We start from the raw sequence: 19433 nt of genomic DNA on the forward strand, positions 1-19433 counted from the left end.
ACAATTCATTAATGTAAATCGATTCACCCGTTGAAAATTTTAACGATTGCAGTACTTCCTCTTTGTCGGTGTAAGAGCATGATGGCACTTCACTGCCACGTAGAGGAGCTTTAATCACTTCTTCGTGCTAAATTTTATTAAAATCAGACTAAGCGTTATAGAAATATTGGTAATAATAGTTTTAGAAAGTGTGGAGCAAACTCCCCTCCTTATGAGGCTTAGCGTCGAGACTTTTAAAGTGCAAACCTGTAAAAAATTTCGATTCGAATGACCCTTCATTTATGAAAATCGGTTCACGTGTTGTTAATTTGAAACGATTGCTATACTTCCCCTTAACAAGTGTAAGAGCAGATCGTCGCTTTAATGTTACGTAGGGGAGTTCTAACCCTATCATCCCACCAATTTTTTTCAAAATCGGGCCAAGATTTACGGAGTAATTAGTAATAATAATTTTGGAAGGGGCCTCACATACATGGGGCTAACTCCTCTCCTATTCAGTATACAGCGTCGAGACCCCCAAAAGGCACATCTACATAAAATTCCGAATCGAATGACACCTCATTCATGAAGGTTAGGCGCTACGCGGTTTACAAAAAAGGTAACAACAACAACAAGAAGAAGAAGAACAACAACAATTTTTGAAAATGCCGTTTTTGCCCATTTTCAGCAACTTTTTTCTCAAAACCTATTATATCTGTGTTGTTGCAAAAAAATTACAGTCATAAAGGAGGATTTGCCCTACATTTTAAAGAAAATTTGGGAATTTTATCTTTTATAGAAAAAGAGAAAAAAATTGTCAAAGTTGGGTGTTTTTCAACGTTACGCTTTTTCGTGCACTTTTTGACGATCAACCCTTATACAACTGTCCTACCGGACAGTTTTAATATAACTAGGAAAGGTGCCCAAAATTGTCTGAACTTTAATTTTGCTGAAAAATTGCCATTTTTCGTAGCTACGAATGTTATTGGTACAAAAACACAAAAACAAAACAAAAATTAAGAGGTCTAATCGAAACATTTAAATAAATTTTTCTAAAATATTATATTAGTAAAAGTGGCACAAAATTTTACTAATTTCTCAAAGATAGTTTTAAGTTTTCGTGCGAATTGCACAATAGTTTTATTTGTTCAGGTTATATGCTGTCCGGACAAGTTACGTTTAGCACGGCTCTTAGTGCAAGTCTCTCCGCAGGAATGCAAGATATCCTACTTTAGGCCGCCAATTAAATTGATGTCAATCTACTTCAGTCAAAATTATTTTATCAAAATATCTTTCATGCTCTATTTATTTAGGTATCAGTTAATTTATGCAAATTTGACTTTTTTGCAATGGTCGTAGGAAATTAAATAAAAGAGTGATAAAAAACAATTATCGACTATTTCAAGGTTGTCACCAGTAATACCTGAATCAATTTTTTCTCTGGCCTTGGAGTTACTAAGTCCTGGATAGGGTGTGCCACCTTTGGCGAAAATCTCCCAGCAAAGCACACCATAACTCCAAACATCACACAATGAGGTATATTTACCTAAAAATCAAAGAGAAATTTTTTATTCATGAGCTTGTACTATAAATAGATTTGAGAAGAAAACGAAATTTTAATACTATTTCTGTTGAAGCCAAAAAAACACAATTTTCTTTATATTTTAATAACGGCCAAAACATTCATTAATTTATCAAAAATTGTATTACCAAAGTTCAATGCTTCAGGAGCGGTCCATTTTATAGGAATCTGCTTCATGCCGTCTGAAACTATGTACTCTTCCTCTTCTCTGGACATACCAAAGTCAGATATCTTCACAATATTATTCTCTCCTACATTTAAATCAAGTTATTAAAATTATAGAACACATTTGGGTGCGTAGTTAGAATTTTTTAAAGTTAGTGATCAAAAATGTAGTTTATATAGGTATTGATATAATTCAATAAGTGAAATGTAATATTATTTAAAACGAAAAAAACTTGCAAAATGAAGAATGACATTATGCTGAAAAGAAGGTGGATGTTGCGATTTGTTGCAAGTATTTGGGAATTGACTGACACAGATATTATCATTGATCAGGCAAAATATTTTGAGGAAAAAGTTATAAACTAAACAGGCACTAACACATTTAATTACTTAATTTAGAATAATGATCTAACGTAAGTTTCTTTAAGGAAATAAATACTGACCAACAAGACAATTCCTAGCTGCCAAATCTCTGTGAATACAGTTTTTACTCTCCAGATACCTCATCCCAGCAGCAGCGTCTCTACACATCGTCAACAACTGTTTGGTGGTAACCACTGTGGAATTATTTCTCAGATAAGTCAGCAATGAACCACCTATACAGAACACATGGCTCAGATAGAAGTTAATGTCAAGGAAGATGTAGGTATTCAGACATACGCACCTACAACCAGTTCCATGACTATCATGATCGGCTGTTTCTGTACACATATTCCTATGAGTTTTACTATGTTCGGATGATCATATTGCTTAAGTATTCTTCCCTCTTGTAAAAATTTTCTTTTATGTTCTTCAGCCACTGTAATCCTACAAGTCTTCACCGCTACCTCCTGGTCGGTCGCCCTAAGTCGCCCTTTGTACACATCGCCAAAATTTCCCTGTAAAATTTAGGGAAAGGAGCAGCAAGATATAAAATGACTCATCAACTTTGTGTAAAATTCTCCAATACCACTGTGCCAGAGCGTTACAAATATCACTAACTTTATTTGTGGTGGCATGCAAGTTTTTTGTTGTAAACCTGTCTTTCATCAAACATTGAAGGTTGGTCAATCAGTTTGGTGCAGAGAATTTGCCTTAAATACCTTTCCTTCCGTTTCACATTGCACTTGCTAAGTGGGGTAGCCAGGTTATGCGGTGTTAATTAAAATGTTGTAATTGGTGCTATAATTGGGTGACTCCTTGGTTCATTAATCATCGAAAAAATACAAATGGAAATTTTTAACAAAAATCATCGAGAACGAATTTTTTAGACATTTAAGTTAAAATTTCATTATTTATAAGGAACGTTTTGAGGCGCTGGGTTAAGCAGATTTATAGAAAATTTAATGATCTTTCGTTTGGAATAAACAGATGTGTTGTATAAAATACCACAAGAGAAATGCCTTGAATGGAGATAGCTCAAGAACACTTTCGTGAAGTTCCCAAACTCGCTGAACTTCCATTCTAATTTACTTTCAAAGAGTCTGTGCCGAAATTCTGACTGGACCCGAACCAAGAAGCGGAAAGCAGAAATTAGTATTACACACACAAAGCAGTAATTCAATTTTCACAGAACTGACCCTTCCAATCTTATCTTGAAGTATGACATCATCGTTGTTCAGTTCCCATCTCTCTCTAGCTATTGGCTGCCGGAGTACTGCACCGGAACGACCCGTAACAGGAAGCCCACTTTGGTACTGATACATTATTAGCTCTTGTATGGTTCCAAATGCCGGTCCTTCAAAACGGTACTGGCCCTGAAAAAATATTGTTTATTTACTTATTGGTTTAACGGGAAGTATCCCATTCAAGAGAATGTGAACGTTGTAATAGGTAATCCTATTAAGTTAAGTATAAGGGTTGATTAAACGCCAAAAGGTACACAAATCAGCAAGTACCCATCATTTCATTAATATGTACTTCATTGACGTCATTTGAATCATTAACTTTTCATTAAATTTTTTTTAGAATTTATTAGATGTATGTCACAGACCCTTATGCTGGCCCCTTCATTTTTATATACATATATATATATATATATATATATATTGCGAAAATAATAAAACGTATTTTTGATTTTCATAATTAAGTAGAAGCTTTATTTTAACTCTATTCCAAATTATTCTTCTGATTTATCTTTATTATACCTTTTGTTCTGAGTAATCAAATGCACATTGCACATACACATTAAAATATAAAAAAGACTAAGGTAGTGCTGGTTACTATTTAAATTTGAATCACGAAGTTAGAACAAAATTTGAATCTTCATTTCGTCTAACAGAAGTATTCGAGAGCACAAATAACACACAGTTAATAACAAGTAAATGATTCAACAATAATTATTGATTTCTATATTGTAATTTACTGTAGTCCCTTTAATTGAGTACTTGTAGTAAAATACTTTAATAATTAACTGTCCTAAAAATGTGCATATCTTATCTATTTTATATTCCATATAAACATATAACACTGTGGGCGAAGGGAAATTAAACTTCAAAAACGCACGATTGCGTTACTTCCCTTTAGTAGCTGTAAGCGGGCCATAAATAAGTGGGGCAAACTCCGTTTCTAATGATGATAACGTCGAGATCCACAAAAGCTTTATCCACATAAAATTTCGAATTGAATGACAATTCATTGACATAAATCCGTCCACGCGTCTATAATTTGAAAGATTGCAGAACTTCCTCTTAGTAGGTGCAAGAGCATAATGACACTTTAGACTGACGTAGGGAAACTTTAACCACTTCTTCGTGATAAACTTTATTAAATCAGACTAAGCGTTATAGAAATATTAGTAATAATAGTTTTAGAGAGGGCCTTACTTTTGTGGGGCAAACTCCCCCTCTTTTGAGGCACAGCGTCGAGACTTTTAAAATGCAAATCTGTACAAAATTTCGATTCGAATGACACTTCTTTCATGAAAATAGGTTCACGTGTCGATAATTTGAAACGATTGCTTCACTTCCCTTTAAAAGATGTAAGGGAGTCTGTATTTAGTAGCGAACGAGGTAAGACGTGCTGTTGCCTCTCTTAAGTTAAAGTGTTTTTTTCTTTGTGTTAAAGTGACTTTTGCGGAAAAATTTTTGGATAATAGTTTTCTATATGAAAAGACCTTTGATTCAGAAAATAATTACCGCCTAAGAACTTAAAATAAGTGAGTAATTAACAACAATTAATTGATGAAATTTAATGCACAAATCTGCAAATTCGTGATAGGAATTGTGGTGGGGAAGTTTCAAGGCCAGTTGAACTTTGGCTTGAGCTTGCTCTTCAGTTACGTTTGTGCCGAACTTTTGAGAAGTGGTTTTACTTTTTTCTAATTAGATCTTAATTCTGAAGAATTAAAATAAAAAAAAAAAATAAATAAAAAAAAAGAAGAAAAAATTGCACTTATATATTGATACATGTTATTTGTCTATAGCAAATTAAATTGAATTAGAAAACTTCATTACATTAAATTATTTATGAGCAAAAATTCTGAGGATTTTTACCCTCCAAAACCATCAAAAGGTAAAAGACAGAGGAGTAATAGTTCTCCGGAAACTGAGGAGGAAGTTAAGAGAAGGGAAAAATACATCATGGCAAGCCCAATGGAACAGGTAGGAAATATGAATGTGAATCAGTTAAGTGAGCTATTTGACTTAAAGTTGAAAAATATGGCGACAAAACAAGATATTTCTATCCTCTCCGCCCAGTTGGAGCTTCTTCGTCATGAACATTCCACCCTGAAATTAGAAATAAAAAAGCAACAAGACATAAATAGGAAATTAAGAAGTCAGATGGAATTTACTCAAAGGGAAGTGAAAAGAAAAAATTTAATTTTTAAAGGTATTATAATGAGCCCTGAAGAAAACTGTTTACAAAAGGTAAAAAACTTGTGATTGAATCAATTAAACACTCCAGAAGATATTACAATAAATCGAGCTCAGCCTTTAGGTAATAAAAATGCCAGTAAGAAAATCATTCTAGCGGAATTTCCAAAAGAAGCGGAAAGGAAGAACATTTTAAAAAACGCCAGAATACTGAGGGGAACGGGAATATCAGTGGAGAAAGATCTCACAGGGTTGCAGAGAGATATAAAAAGAAAACTTTTATATCTGAGAAAATGCATAAAAGAAACAAACCCTAAATTGCAAGTATCAGTATGGAATCAAAATTTATTTATTAACAATTCCAGATTTCATTGGATAGAGGAAGAAGGGCTTATTTTTGGCAGAGAGTGTGGAATAAGTAAATTAAAAGAAATTACGAATTACGATTTTTCCACAGTTATTCAAAAGTTATTGAGTGAAGTATCAGCTGAGAAGTTAAATTTAAGAAAAGAAGAGATGGGAGAAGATAAACAGAAGAAAGAAGACCAAAGTTCTTTTAGAGAAACAACCTCAGTAAATGTCTGTAATAAACAAGTTGTATAATTTAAAGACGTCTGTCAGGTTAACACAAGTAAGTGCATAACAAACAAATTTAAAATATGTTCATATAATGTTCATGGCTTGTTTAGTAAATTTAATGATGTTTCTTTTTTTGAGTTTTTAAAACAATATGAAATTATATTGCTGTATGAAACTTTCTTAGTTAGTGAGGAGTGTCATAGATTTAGTAAATATTTTCATGGCTTTAAACTTAACTGGCTGGGTGCAAAAAGATTAAATAAATTTGGAAGACCTAGTGGAGGTATGTTATTAGCTTACAAATCTAATATTTATCCGAATTTAAATTGTAAATTTGTTAAAATTCTTGATTATGATGTTATCGAGATTATCGCTTATGACCAGAAATTTTATTTAATACCAGTATATCTTAATTTTTCACACTGGGATTCAGATTTTAACAAATTAAATAATGTGATGGAAACCATAAATTGTAATAGTGTGGTGATAGGGGACATGAATGCAAGAGTTGCTGACGGACAAAGCTTACCTGATTGTATTGCACAAGAAAAGTGTATTGTAGAAAGTTTTAGGAATTCAAAAGATTTATGTTTGAATAATAGGGGTAAATTATTTTTACAGTTTTGTGAAGATTCGGACATTGTTATATTAAACGGCCGTACCAAGGGTGACAGTAACGGAGAATTTACTTTTATTTCAGATAGAGGTAATTCAGTAATTGACTTTTGTTGCGTCAGTCCTAATTTGTTAAACCTGGTTTCTGATTTTGAGGTAATTCCAGAAATTTATTCTGACCACATGCCAATTATGATTACCTTCGAGTACAAACAATTGTTAAACAATATTAGCAAACATCGCATGCTTTCAAAATTGCTCTGGTCAAACCAAGACGAACAACATTTTAAACTAAAATTGAGTAAGAAAATAGGGCTGCTGGCAAAACAACATATTAAGCCGGAAGAAAAACTAGATGCGTTGTTAAACTGTATTGTAGATTGTTCCCACTACGGTAACCAAATATATAATCCAAATATCGCTAAAATCGGTAAACAAATATGGTTTGATTACGAATGTAAAAAGTATCGCAAGCGTTCATTTAGATTTTTACAGATCTTTAGAAAACATAATAATACTTATGTGAGACAATTATACCTTGAAGCGAACAGTAGTTTCAAACAGGTATGCCAAAATAAAAGGAAAAAATATATTGAAAGTTTAAAAGATAAATTTAAAAATGTGAGAGATTCGAAAGACTACTGGAAACTAATAAAGCAATTTAAAGTTAGTAATTATATTAATGAGTCGAATATATCTAAGATCCAATTTATGAACTATTTTCAGGAATTGTTAAACCCTTCAGTAACTAATGCCGTAATTCTCTATGCCGAACCGTTCTGGTCTAATTCAGATTTAGATAAACAGTTTACACTACTAGAATTGAAAGATGTTCTTAGAAAAGCGAAAAATAACAAAGCCCCAGGAATTGATTCAATACCATACGAATATAAATTTAGCAAAATCGAAAGTCGTAGTGTTCCGAAATGGTGGTAAACTTTCAAGATTTGAAAAGTGGTATTTAGAGGGGCGACAAATCGATATTGTAAATTCTTATAAATACCTTGGTATGACCATCTCCTCAAAAGTATCTCTTAGCGAGCATTTTCTAGAAAGAATTAGTCATGCAAAATTTGGGCTGAACACTACTTGGCATAACTTAATGATGAAAAAGGATATTCCCTACTCCACCAAGTTAGAAGTATTTCATTCTGTTTCTCGTTCAGTAGTCAGCTATGGGTCTCAAGTCTGGGGATTTGAGCCTTATGACTGTTTAGAAAAATTTAGAAGGTACTTTATAAAGAAATTATTATCACTTCCCCGGTGTACCCCAAATTATATAGTTGATTTTGAAACCGGAATTGATTCTATATATTCTTATACTTTGAAGCTTCACTTCAAGTATATACTAAAAGTTTTAGAAATGCCTTCCATTCGTTTGCCCCACATTATGTGTAATGAGACTATTAAAAGGAATATATACTGGTATAAAAAATGGGGGGAGTTGGGTGCAGCACATTTACCTTTGTCAAATATCCCATCATTGCGGCAAAAATCACAAAGTTTGAGGCAAGATGTAACAAAAGTTCAAAAAGAAGAAGCCTTAAATAACTGTATGCAATCAAGGTATGAATTGTACGGTAAGCTTTGTTCTGTCGGGGACGGCACTATATATTTGAATGATGGTAGTGATTTATATACGATGAGATGGATTTGTAAGGCTAGAACTAAATCCCTAAATCTGAATTTTAAACACTGGAAACGAGACAATACAGTTAGATGCTCACTGTGTAATTCCAGTGAAAAAGAGGATACATATCACTTCATTGGGGTGTGTACCGTTCTATCTGAATGGAGGGTCAAATGGTTAAAAAAGAAAAAATTGTCTAAGGAAGAGGTTTTTAATTTGTTAAATGGTGGAAACTGGTCAAATCTCGTTATGTACCTAAGGCAAGCCAGTTATTACAGAAATGAATTAATAAATGAATTTAATTGGTAAAGGGCATAGGAGGATTATTTTATTTTATGATTTTATTTTATGAAGTTAAATTTTGAGCCATTATTTATTTCGGCTATTCTTTTGTTTTTGTATTTGTTTTGTTAGAAAGGGTATATGTTTATTTATTTCATTTTTTTACTGAAATGTTGTTTGTTTATTTGCAATTATATTTTCGAGGGCGTAAAAAGTAATTAATTTTTGTTATATATTAAAAAAAAAAAATTAGAAGAGATAAGGAAGAAAAGAAAAAGAATCTGTTAATTTATCATTATTTAAAATGTGTTACACATTTATTATTTAATTTAAGTTATTTAATTAATTGGTTATTGTTTTTTTATATGTTTATTTATTTAAAAACACTTTGTGTAAAATACAGACTTGACAGACGGATTTTATCCATTGTCTATGTGCATAGATGTGAATAGAAGTATGATTTGTTTTATTTATTTTATTTTATTTTTTGGTATTATTTTTGTTGTAAATTTTCTTTTGTTGTAACTTGATATGCACAAAATAAATAAAAAAATAAATAATAATAATAAAAGATGTAAGAGCAGACTGTCGCTTTAATGTTACAAAGCGGAGCCCTAACCCTATCATCCTACCAAATTTTATCAAATTCGGGCCAAGATTTACAGAGGAATTAGTAATGATAATTTTAGAGGGGGCCTTACATAAGTGGGGCTAACTCCTCTCCCATTCGATGTACACCGTCGAGACCCCCAAAAGGCATATGTACATGAAATTCCGAATCGAATGATACCTCATTCATGAAAAATGCTACGCAGTTTACAAAAAAGGTAACAGCAACAACATGAAGAAAGGAAAGCGATTACCTATGCGTTTAGCGTATTGGATTCCCACGCGGAGGTCCCGGGTTCGAATCCAGCTGCTGACCATTAGATTTTCTCTTCCTAGAAGCTTCTTATAGCACACTGTCTGTAACGAGAGAACACTGTACGGAGGCCGGCAGTGCACTGAAAAAAGCTCCGGGCGCCAATAACCTGAGATGTTGACGCGCCTTATGTTAAATCATTTAAAAAAAAAAATTGAAAAAGCCGTTTTTGCTCATTTTCAGCAACTTTATTCTCGAAAACTGTTAAATCTGGGTTGTTGCAAAAAAATTGCATTATAAAGGAGGATTTGCCCTGTATTTAAAAGAAAATTTGGGAATTCTATCTTTTATAGAAAAAGAGAAAAAAATTGTCAAAGTTGGGTGTTTTTCAACGTTACGCTTTTTCGTGCAGTTTTTGACGATCAACCCTTATACAACTGTCCTACCGGACAGTTTTAATTAAAAAGTAGCCGTTGTTATTTGCCTGTAGTTTTACTTCAGTACATTTCTATTCTATATACATATAAGTATGTATAAAATTATATAATATATATTTGTATATAATGCGTAATGCAGATAATTATTTATATTATAAATATATATGTATATGACTCATCGCTTTTCTTTCCAAAATTATTTTAAGGAAGAGAGTTCGTATGGCTTAAATGGCCTTTAATACAGTCTGGTCAGTCCTTGTTGCTCAGAGTATGGTTCCCCTGTCACATAAGTTTAAACTTTTTAATACTATTTTCAGACCTATCGCTTGTAACGCTGCTCAGGTTTGGGGGTTTGAACAGTATGAGGTATTATTGAGTTTTTTTTTTATTAAAAAATTATATTCCCGGTCTTCAATTACTCCAAACATCTTGCTGTACCTTGAAACTGTTGTTGATTTGTTATTTACGTTTATTTTGAGGCTCAATTTCAGATATGCTTTGAAAATCCTTGAATTAACGGCGTACAGACTTCCCCTAAAGTAGTTGCACTAGAAATCGTGAAACACAAGACTTTTTAGTTTGACAGATGGATAAAACTGTTTGAAAAATACAGTCTTAATTTCAGTTTTTCCTATAATGACGTGTCATTATGGCACATTCAGTTTGCTGTCCTGTGAGATAAAATAAATATAGTTCATCGGGAAGTGTTTGTTACAAGCGCTAAAGACACAAGTAGATACCTTTTTTACAGAGAGCTTAATGTTAATGCTTGTCTATTTTCTTTTTCAAGTCAGTCTACAGCATTAAATTTAAAAGAATTAAATTGACTGTTTAAGATGAGAGGCGAACTACTCTATTTGAATTTTACCCCATGTGTTGACAGAGAAGTGGAGTTGTGCTATCTATGTAATTTAAAGGCAAGAGAGGACATTGTTCATTTTTTGGCTATTTGTCCTATCTTGGCAGAATTTAGAGAGCGATACTTTGATGTTCGTTCTTAACTTTGCCTAATTTAAGAGAACTTTCAAGATCTGCTAACTGTTTAAATTTTAATTACATACCAATTGATTCAAGAATTTAATTATTAGGTTATGAATATGTACGTGTATATTAATTTTATTATTATTTTTGAGGCTTTATTTTTAATTTTCTCTTTAATTTTCCTGCGAATATTTAATGTACTTCATGGAAGCAATTTTTCTTTATTACATTTATAAAATAATTGTGTTCTTTCTTCCTCGTTAATGATGATTTTTGTTTTGTTCTAATCCCATTTCTAATGAGTCATTTTCTGTTTTATTTGTATTTAATTATAAAAAAAAAAGCATCTAATTTCCGGCTGACGGATTACCAAGCCGCATGCATAACCTTTTGTTTTGTTTTTTCCACTGTAAAGATTGTAAATTAATTTAAATAAAGTTATTATTATTATATATTATTATTGTACATTACTATCCATGCTGATAAGTGCTTAATTTACGTTTATCAATTCTGTATAATGTATTATACTTCTTAATAAATGCGCTATTATTATTATTATTATTATTATTGTACATTATAATAATAATTATTATTATTATTTATTATTATTATATATTTATAATTATCTGCATTTAAGTAATTGGTGCCCGGAGCTATTTTCAGTGCATTGTCAGTCTTCGGACAGTTTGTTTAAGTCAACACCATCACCGTAAAGTAAGCTTTAAGAAGCTTCTAGGAAGAGAAAACCTAAGGTCCGGCAGCTGGATTCGAATCCAATACGCAAACCACTCAGCTAAGTAAACCTTTTCTTTTATACTATAATGATTATTTAGTATACAAACCTCGGTAGTAGTTTGAACGATAAAATGTTTATGTCCGCCCCAACATACTGACAAAACTGTTTGATTTTCATCATTTCTAGTCGTTTCTCGAACTAAAAAATCTCCTTCCCTCGTCAAAAGTCTAACAACCTCTTCTCTGGGCAGCACGCCATGGAACCATTCCTCATCGACTAGAGATCTAGCTGGCCCAACCTACAAACCAAAAAATTGTTTTTTGTACCTTCACATTTTTGAAATATTATTTTATATGAAAGAATCGCTTATGTGGCTATGTGAAAAAACACATGAGTACTCAAATATCTCTGAAAAGTGTAGAAATCAAAATTCTCACATTATGCCTTGCACTAATTGGAGAACTTGGCACCGATTTACGTCTGAAGGGTTTCCTAAGAATATCCACTAGGCTGCTGGTCGGCTGAAGAGGTGGCGCAGGAGGAGACGGAAGGGATGGTTTCCTGGTTATCACTGAGTTCTCAACAACCTGCCAACCATTTGCACTCTTTAAGCAGACTTTTATTATTTTTATTTTTTATTATTTTAATTTTTATTTTTTCAGCTATGTTATTAAATATATTAAACATTCAATTGTGTTTATCTAAAATAAACATAGCCTTGGATAAAGATATCAGATACAATAGATTGTCTAGATCGTTATGATAAAATATCTTTTGTAGTTTTGCGCTAGACCTACTATGCGCAGGACAGTTCCAAGTTTATTTAAGTGATACCTTCTTTATAAAAAAAACTTCATCTGAAGCGATAAAAAATCATTCACAGTTCGGCAAGTCCTTGTGATCAAACCACGCTTCTAGACACATATCACGTTTCTTCGACTGAAGAAGGACTTAGAATGCCGTTTTTAAGGATCGTATTGTGCAGCAGCGAATCCAGACCCATTTCTGTAGAAAAACTGTAATCCGAATTATCACAGAGTAAACTCGTCTAATTAGATACAAATTCAAATTTTACGCAATGCATGCTGTCTAAAGAAAGGCATTATTTACGTTTTATTTATTTTATTTTATTTTTAAAGTAATTGTTGCGACTTAACTTAATTTATAGAATATATTTTTGAATGTATATATATTTGCTAAAACATTCAATTTTAATTTACAACAGACTTGTTAACATAAGGCTAACTAACTACATATACACGATTACGTATTTCAAGTAATCTAAACAACCAATTCAGTTATTGTTGACTTGGGTCAACAATAATCCGTTTGTTTCCGAAGAACTGTTCTATTTTATAACTTTTTTAGACTTCTCGCTGGTTCTAAAATTTAGGTAGTCATCACGCTCGTAGCTTTATTGGACTTGAACAAATTTCTTTTAGTTGAATTTAAGTTGTTGTATTCATCACCGTGATACTAAAGTTTACACACGGAGTTTTAAAATAATTTTAGTATCAAATTATTGTTTGTAATTTTCGGCTAACGCATATGGATACATGAAATAAATAATTCTGCTAGTCTAGGTAACTTCTCTAGGGCACCTTTTATCACATAATGTCTTCTGTGCCTCCATGATTAATAACATGATGAACCTATGTCACAGTTGGGTCGCGTATTTCCGTCACATGTCCGAATATGAAGTGGCTGATCTGCTAACGAATGGAGAAATGGATTTCAATCAACCAGAACTACCTTCGCCCATGCTCACCTTTAAAAGGATAACCACCGCATGCCACTGCATGCTCCTCCTTCACATACCATCAGCTTTTAATAAGTGAATATTGAAACCTTCATGTCTGGTATGTGGCGATTATCCTCTTGAACACGTACATAAGCTATCTGCATCAAATGAGTACCCACAAAAATAGCGATACCGGCACCGACCATCTTTCTGTTAATATCAGGAAAAATTCTGCGCTGAATGAAATTTTCAGTTAATTTTAAAATGTGCGGATTGTGTTTTTATTGCTTGAATGAAAGTTGGATAATGTTCTGGGCCTAATTAAAAATCAAAGATATTCTTGTTATTTGACTAGGGGCAGTCTGTGGTACGTCCGGTACTACTGAAGATAATGAAGCGAATTTATTATGTACTCATAGGTATATTTGGCAGGTTGCAGATAAATGTTTTTTGGTTACCAAATTAGCATGCAGTATTTTTGCATGACAATTTAAAGGAGAATGAAAGGAAAAAATTTATGTTCAAAGTCTGACTGCTCGGCTACATTAAGTTGTTAATAAAGTGAAGAGTAAATTCAATCTGTTATTGAACAATTTCCTTTGCTAAATGGGTACTTACCTGACTTTCAGGAGTTGGATCAGCGGACGCATCCATAGGAAGATCACAACCTGGAGGGATTTCTTCACAACCTAATTCCGTCAGCGCTTTCTTAATTACATCTAATTGCCGGCTTAATTTTTTCTCTTCACACTTCAACTCTGCCAGTTCCACTTCACTGTGGAATAGTAAGATTTTGGTTGATAAATAATACAACAGTAGTTTTCGAGAACATCTAAAAAACTATAAATCTAAATGTAAAATCTCTCTAAATCGATTTTGACAACCAAAAGTATCAAATTTGAATTCTGTAAAGCTTTGTTTTTGAGTTAACCACCAACTTAAAACATTTTTTTCCTGCTCAATGGACGCTTAAACATATATTTTTTGTGAAAATTCAAAATCCAAAATCTGCAGGATTGCAATATTGCACTATGTGTGGTTAAGAGGCATTAAACAAAATTTAACCAGACTTACTCTAGCTATAATTTTCCACGATCTTATTAATACGTTTTTCAAACTCCGATTTCTAAAAATATTAATTATCATTATTACTTTAATATTATAGAAACCATAAAGAAAATTACTGGAATATTATAGAAATAAACATTGTAAACCACCATGAGTAAATAAATAATCTGAAAAAATGAAATCGACAAAAATCAAAGAAAACTGATCAAGATAATACTTTAAACAACAAAAACAAAACAATATTCAACACCAACAAATACAGCATATACAAAAAAATCTATCGGTTTACACTAATTATACTTGTTACAAAAATTATACTTGTTTATATTATTAGTTATTTATATACTTGCGTACATATTTCTGTACATGATTAGGATTGTAGTATGGACACTATGTTACATGTCTGTCTTTTTCGGTAACATTCTAAATATGTTATATTTTTGGCCCTTGAATTTTGTGCAATATATGTTTTCCCATGAATTACACGAATCAGGCGCTACCAATAGAAAACTGAATAGTCCCAATAATGGCTCTAAATATAACGGTGCAATATTTAGCATAAAAAATTATAAAGACAAATAATAGTCTATAGCACGAGTGCACAACCTTTGGAAGTAGTACTGAAGAGTTGCTCATAGCCGGACTATGAAAGATAATTAACATAATACCAAGAAAATATGACTGATGTCGCTTATTTCAATAATAAAAACAAAATAATAATAGAATTATACAGGGGCAAAAAGAAAATGAATCTGGCGAGGAACTCTCAACTCAATGTCCGAACTTTTTCTTAGTCATTCTCACAGTAATACTAATTTCCTTAAACAACGTGTTTATCACTCAAAAGTTGTTGAGGGAGGAAAAGCACTTAAGCGTTTCTGGGTTTAAATGTTAGTATCGAACCTTTCGCTCTTTTTGCTTTTACGAACAAGAGTAGGATGGAGACATCCTAATGCTCACAACTAAGAACTAAACAAAAACAATTTTTATAGATAAATGTTTAAAATAAAACTTGAAATTCTAGTATTGCTTTTAATTTCCCTAAATATTTTATGGATGCAAAACAGGAATTTGATAAGAAGGATCAAAGCCGCGGGAAGCTTATGATTATGATTCAAGTTCTTAAGAATTAATTTTCTGGACAAAAGTTCCAAATGACAGTTGTAATTACATTTGCAATAATGAAATCAAGTTGGCAGGAAATCGTTGGGAATATAAATCTGTAGAGTTCTACACTGAAAATTGTTAAGGATGGCCTCAACAAAGAACTAAAGCAAGAGTATTTCAGCAACACAATGGTTACTTTCTTACAATCACATAAACTTCACATAATTGTGTTCTAAAAACATTTAAGGAAGGTCTTCTATATTTTTCCAATTAATCTTCTAAAATTGATATGTCATTTATAACTTCTTATCAACGTCTAACTTTGAGAGAGAGAACTCTCAACTTTAATTTCGGCTATTATATGCAGAAGGCTCATTGACTATCTTCAATCCTTTCCTCAACTCAAACAAGCTAAATCACTAAAATTTCAAATTTCATTCCTAGTTTTGGTGCTACTATCGCACCCTAACCTATTTTACTTGAACTTCATTTATTTAGGTAGCAATTATTCTTGTCATGAACTATGTGTAGAAGTACAAAGTTCCTTACCTTAATTCTTGCAGGTGAGTATTTTTATTAGATAGCTTCTCCTGGCAATCTCTTAGACGCGGTTCCATCTCAGCCAACTTAGCTCTAACCCACTCTACCGTTAGATTGTCCACTGTCAAAGTGTTGGCCAACAGTTTGCCACTGGTGTCTTCTACCAAACTATTGTCGAATGACAAGTCTGCCATATCAGCAGGAACACTCCTGTAACCATTCAGCCATTTGGATCTACTATGTACATTTCTGCCATAAGGAGTCCTACAGGTCAGTTTAAAATTTAAACTTTATATTAAATAAATTACTATTTAAGGGTTAAGAAAGACAGCCATAGGTTAAAGGTGGAGGTTACATACATTTATTGGATGAGTTAGATGTTTTCGCGTTTACCTTTCCAGACATCAAGAACCATTTATCCTAGCCAGACATGCACAAGTACAATCAAAAGGTTAAATTACATATAGAGAATCCACTTCTAAAGTATAATTTAATATACTTCAATAGAGTACTCGTGAAGAAGTTTAGCACTATAACATCTCGCAACCCCACTCACACGTACTAAATCCGATTGTTCGACTTTAAATTAAGCGCAAGTACACAGTACCAATGGCTAATTTGCGTACTCCAATAAGGCCAAAAATAAATAAATAATAATAATAATAATTAATGTCATAATAATTATTTTTTCCATTAATATTTTTTTAAAAACTAATGCATAATGCCCACCTACTACAATCAATATAAGTGTGCAACTGAACAAATATTTTAAAGATAGCCAACAAAAGGTCTGTGACATCTAATAAATTCTAAACAATACGTATTAATAAAAAATGTAATGCAGAAAATTATTTAAATGAAGTCAATAGTTTCAAAAGTGCAATGGATTTTGATATGTTCTTAATATCTTCTGTAAGGATTCATGAAAACTTTTTAATTTCAAGTTGGCACTTGCTTTGTGAACTATAAAGTCCAAATACTAGTAAGGGAGGGAAGGGATTAGCTATGAGGTTAGCATACTGGACTCCCACGCGGAGGTCCCGGGTTCGAATCCAGCTGCTGACCCTTAGATTTTTTCTTCCTAGGAGCTTCTTACAGCTCACTGTCCGGTGATGGACAGTGTTGTTTGTAACGAGAGAACACTGCCCGGAGGCCGGCAGTGCACTGAAAAAAGCTCCGGGCGCCAATAACCTTAGATGTTGACGCGCCTTAAATCACAAAAAAAAAAAAAAAAAAAAAAAACTAGTAAGGGAAGTCAGTTCGATAGAATAGAGGAAAATTAGAATAAAACCCACAAGTTTTTTTTTGAACGTTTCTATCCGGCTGAAATTACGAACTGGACACTTGCTTTTTGTCTTTCAATCTACCTGTATACTTGATGTTTAAAACTGAAATGTTTTGTTAAGGGAATATAAAAAGAGGATACAATTGTCAATGTTGGGTTTCCAACCCAACTTTTGATGCTGGTAGCCAAATCAAACTGTGCTATTACTACTTACATCTGCTTCTGTAGAAAATCAGTATATTCGTTAGCTGCAATAATGGCGTCCACATGGTCTGCAGATTTGGTAAATTTATCGACAAACTCTTTAGAAGCGAAATTCCAATGAGAGCACACTTCTTTCAAGATACTTCGCCTAAAATATAGAAAGTGTAATTTGATAAAAAAAAAACAATTCAATGATACCGGATACACAATATGTAGTGGATCATTTAAAGTTTTTAAAAAAAGGCACCCAAAACACTGAAATGTAATAAGAAGGTGTTGTTTAAACACAAAAGAATTGTAGTAAAGAGAATAGTTGATAATCACAAAAAAATTGTAGCTTTATTTTTAAGTAGTTGGGAAAACAAATTATTTTTACACAAGCGCACAGCATCCAGCCATCAGTTATAACTACTAGACACTGCAGAAATTAAAGTTAGAGGTAACGGCAGGTTCGTCCCTAAATTGTTCCTAACATTTATATTGGAGAGCACACCGTTCTACAACAATGTTATTTTCCAGACTCTACCATTTTCTACTTCAGCAACCTTTTCAATCAAGAACTACGGTTTATCAATTTTACGTTAATTAATTTATTAATTTTAAGTGTTCGTTACTTTCCCTTTAGATGCCTAACAACATTAAGTTCACTTTTAACTCTGCTGTTTTAAATACGCTTTCTGCCCCTAGTAACTGATCTATGCATTCTATTTTACTTTTTTTATTACGATTTTTGCTGAAAATCACACATTACACAAACATATTTCTTAAGATTTTCCGTATTGGGGAAGCCAAAAACTATCTTCTCAATGTAAACTAAATTTCCTTGTTAACGTAATATTTCTCCCAATAACAAAATACTTTCTGCCGTAGAAACAATAATCTCTCTTCCCAACATGATGCCCCCAGCACGATGTATTCTCATGCTAACAATCATACTTTCACGCATTAGCACAGCCAGTATTTAGTTATCAGACGGTTGTTTCAGAATTGTATTTATTATTTTTAGTTTGAAAATTTTTTTGTTTTAGTTAGGTTAGGTTTTAGTTAGGTCAACACACTTAGTTTCTTGGCGTGATTTTTTCTGAGAGTTTACAAAGTAATGTTTAGTCAATGTGATCTCTTTAAGCGGAAACCTAAAGATTAATAACTGACAGTCATTTTTAAATAAGTAACTATGATTAAAGTTATCTCTGTGAGGTTCTTGAACGGCTACAAGAAGAGAAGGGGCGGAATGGCGTATATGCAAGGCTAGATAAGCCTAGAAAAACTGGTCACAACCATATTCAGCCAAAACTAGTAGCTAAAACATTCTGTTACTGAGATGTAATCTGCTCTTATAAATTCGAGTTGTAATTGTTCTCAGACTCGACTGAATATTAAGTCAAATGAAAAATCTATTCAGTATAGTGACCCTTCAAAATGGCTAATTTTGTCTAACTACTTATTCTCAGCTCTGATGGCCAGCAACCAAACTTTTTGAAACTTAAACTTTATGTGATTTTCAACTTTTTTAATTTATGCTCAAAATATACAGACAATATATTACAAACTTACCACATCAATAATCAATTACAATCAATTAGACCAATTTGTAAATTTTGGATTCTTGGGACCTCGAAATTGATATTTCCGATAAATACTCCTTACACAGGAAATTTCATATCACAATAATAATAGTAATAAAATAATGATAATTGCAATCTTACTTAGTAAAGTTCATAGCTAATATGGAGAAAATTTAAGTGCAGATGTAGGTATAACACAAGTAAACACGCATATTTGGAATAAATAATGTTTCTGTTAGGCGGTTGTTTGAATGTCAGCTCTGGTTGGTGCTTGAACGTTA

At 32.4% G+C, this 19433-nt stretch overlaps 1 protein-coding gene across 6 annotated transcripts in view; it reads right to left on the reverse strand.

The window, feature by feature from the left end:
- Positions 1 to 19433, reverse strand: part of FER (tyrosine-protein kinase Fer) — a 49223-nt gene that overhangs the window by 6015 nt on the left and 23775 nt on the right. For 3 of the 6 annotated variants that reach the window (XM_074139210.1, XM_074139215.1, XM_074139212.1), the window contains 10 exons: positions 17598 to 17735; positions 16108 to 16308; positions 14002 to 14158; positions 12080 to 12229; positions 11749 to 11940; positions 3286 to 3462; positions 2391 to 2604; positions 2170 to 2322; positions 1690 to 1812; positions 1403 to 1525 (listed from right to left, as the gene is read on the reverse strand). In XM_074139210.1, the coding sequence (XP_073995311.1) occupies positions 1403 to 1525; positions 1690 to 1812; positions 2170 to 2322; positions 2391 to 2604; positions 3286 to 3462; positions 11749 to 11940; positions 12080 to 12229; positions 14002 to 14158; positions 16108 to 16308; positions 17598 to 17735 (1628 nt within the window). Of the gene's footprint in view, positions 1 to 1402; positions 1526 to 1689; positions 1813 to 2169; positions 2323 to 2390; positions 2605 to 3285; positions 3463 to 11748; positions 11941 to 12079; positions 12230 to 14001; positions 14159 to 16107; positions 16363 to 16457; positions 16476 to 17597; positions 17736 to 19433 lie in introns of those variants that run through there. The other 3 variants (XM_074139216.1, XM_074139213.1, XM_074139211.1) reach the window with 3 other exon arrangements.

The sequence above is a fragment of the Rhodnius prolixus genome, unplaced genomic scaffold (assembly GCF_049639745.1).
Source record: "Rhodnius prolixus isolate KJV_2025 unplaced genomic scaffold, Rpr scaffold_23, whole genome shotgun sequence".
In the NCBI taxonomy this organism is placed as follows: domain Eukaryota; kingdom Metazoa; phylum Arthropoda; class Insecta; order Hemiptera; family Reduviidae; genus Rhodnius; species Rhodnius prolixus.